Source organism: Mus pahari, chromosome 3, assembly GCF_900095145.1.
Source record: "Mus pahari chromosome 3, PAHARI_EIJ_v1.1, whole genome shotgun sequence".
NCBI lineage: Eukaryota > Metazoa > Chordata > Mammalia > Rodentia > Muridae > Mus > Mus pahari.
In genome coordinates, this window is record NC_034592.1 from 149582362 (window position 1) to 149585022 (window position 2661).

Here is a 2661-nt window from a genome sequence, read left to right on the forward strand (position 1 = left end):
GGGAGGGAGGGAGGAAGGGAGATAGTAGCCAGGACTAGTACATGCTAGGAGAAAGTTCCATCCCTGAACCACACCCCATTACCTGTCACAATGTGTTTCTGACTGTGTAGTCACACTAAATGTTTAATGAATCTGGAGAAATGCCTGCCCATGTGAACAGAGGGTGATGGTACACCCCCTATGGAATGCTCAGCAGAGGATTAACTGGCATTTCTTTCTGTCTGAGGGGCTGGGATGACAGCTCAGGTGATAAAGTGCCAAGCTTGCAAGACTGCGGACTTGGTTTTGATCTCCAAGAAGCCCTGTAAAAGCTGGCCCAGCGCAGTCTATAACCCCGGCACTAGGCAGAGAGAGACGGGCAGCTCTCTGCCTGGAGTTCAGTGCTAGCAAGGCCGGCTCAATCAATGAATTCCAGGTTCACTGAAAGATCTCTAACACTGCAGGGCCACACCTGAGCAGATCACCAGGCAGTCCACCCTCAGCTTGGGGAGGGAGGGCCCACCAATGTCGCCACTCAGCACAGACAGCCACAGGGAACATGGGGAAAAGTTGTTAACAAGGCCCAAGAGCCTTCACACACTGCATTCTGACCAACTTCACCTCTAGGCTCTTTCCCAAGGCCCAGTGCAAGTGAAACGGCCTGCTTAGTCACAGCCCGCACACATGCCAACAGTAACCAAGCCATTAGGAAGGTACGTGTCAGATGGTATTCCACACAAGACCCCAGCAGGGATATTCACACTGGGACTGATGCGCTGCCACTACAGGTCTGAGAAACTGACAAAGACATCTGGCGTGACTCATTCGCTATGTTTTAAAGACGCACTGAAATGGTAATGATGTTTTGGGGTGTGCAGACTGGGGAAACTGATCTCTATTCTTATGAATCTTCCGGTAAGCATTCTTCTCCGCTCTGCTCTATGGTGCCAGTCTGATAGGGTGCCCAGGCTCTGACCTCGAAGAACTTCCACAGCCTCCTAGGAGCTGAAATTATAGTCTGGGAAAACTTGATGTATATGGGTGTTCTGTCTGCACACGTGGACACGAGCCTGGTGCCCTCAGAGGTCAGAAGTGGGCAAAGGATCCCTTGGAACTGGAGCTATAACGGACTGTTGTGAGCTGTCATGAGGGTGCTGGGAATGGAACCCAAGTCTGGGCAAGAGTACCAAGCACTCTAAGCCAATTCTCTGGCCTTGAATTAATGTTTAACATTTTAATTCTGTGTGTGTGTGTGTGTGTGTGTGTGTGTGTGTGTGTGTGGCACACGCATGTGAGTGCTGGTGCCTACAGAGGACACTGGATCCTCCAAGCTAGAGTTACACATAGCTGGGAACCAAACTTAGGTGTTCTGGGGAAGCCGTGTGTGCTCGTAACTGCAGTCACTTCTCTAGGCCCCATGCTCATTAGTATAAAAAAGGTGTTGAGCTGTTATTTTAAGTTTATTTTTCCACGTCAAAGGGGAAAATGTGTAGTTGCCTTAATGGGATGTAGAAATTATATTTTAGTTTGAGTTAGAAGTGTTTTCTGTTGTCTAATGTTATAGCTGTATACTTTATTCATCTGAATTTCATCTTCATCATGAAAAAAACTAAGGCAGGTCCCTAGAACTCAGTCTAGGAAGGCTGTGTGGTGGATGCTGGCTGCTCACAGGGAAAGCCCGGCAGGAGCATGCAAAGGTGCAGGGTGGGACATACCCTCAGCCTGACACCGACTGCATGTGGAGACGTTATTCTGTGAGCTTTCCAACATGGCTGCAAGGGTGCTAAGTGACCATGCGGTTCCTGGTCTGTGAGACTGGGTGGTGCTGGGGTGGGGGTGCTTCAGGGGGTGAGTGTAGGGTGGTACAGGGGGTGGCAGTGGCTTACAGGGTGGGGTGGGTGTATACCTGTTCCACAAGTCGTCATCTTCTCCTCCCCAGCCCCAGAAGGCATTAGGAAAGCCATTGATTTTCCGAAACTGTTCTACAGTCAGGCCGCTCACACCACCAAAAAACTCTGTGTAGGGCAGCCTGGAAAGGAGAGCCGCCAGGTTAGAGCTGGAGCTGAGCTCCTCAGGAACTTGGCTTTGTTTTCCTGCAATGCTGGGGATGGAACTTAGAGGTTCGCCCAGTCAGGCAAGAGGACTGAGCACCATTCCAGGCTGCTAATTGGTTTGCAGCAAGCTCATTGCACAATGAATGCCAGCACAGAACTCACTCAATGTCCAACCAAGGTCACAATCAGTGTTCAGTTATTCCACTGCCACCACAGGCTGTTACTACCCGACCACTTCACACCCCAGTCAGAATATACCCACTTTCCATTTCATACCACTTCACACACTCCAGTCACAATATAACCCACTTCACACCCCACAGTTACAATATAACCCACTTCACAGCACTTTACACCCCAGTCACAATACAATCCACTTTCTACTTCACACCCCCACAATCACAATACTAACCCACTTCACACCCCACAGACACAATGACCCACTTTCCACCGTGAGCAAAATGGTGACAACTGGCCCCATGCCTGCTCCCTGCTGAGCTCTGCACACAGGACCACATTGCAGCCACTCAGCAGCTTAGCCCGGGGTTAGGAGGAAGAGGAAGAGGAAGAGGAGGAGGAAGAGGAAGAGGAAGAGGAAGAAGAAGAAGAAGAAGAAGAAGAAGAAGAA

At 50.1% G+C, this 2661-nt stretch overlaps 1 protein-coding gene across 3 annotated transcripts in view; it reads right to left on the reverse strand.

Moving 5' to 3' along the window:
- Positions 1 to 2661, reverse strand: part of B4galt5 (beta-1,4-galactosyltransferase 5) — a 52574-nt gene that overhangs the window by 4763 nt on the left and 45150 nt on the right. For all 3 annotated transcript variants that reach the window (XM_021193441.2, XM_029536716.1, XM_029536717.1), the window contains exon 7: positions 1886 to 2008. In XM_021193441.2, coding sequence (XP_021049100.1) covers positions 1886 to 2008 — 123 coding nt within the window. The remainder of the gene's footprint in view (positions 1 to 1885; positions 2009 to 2661) is intronic.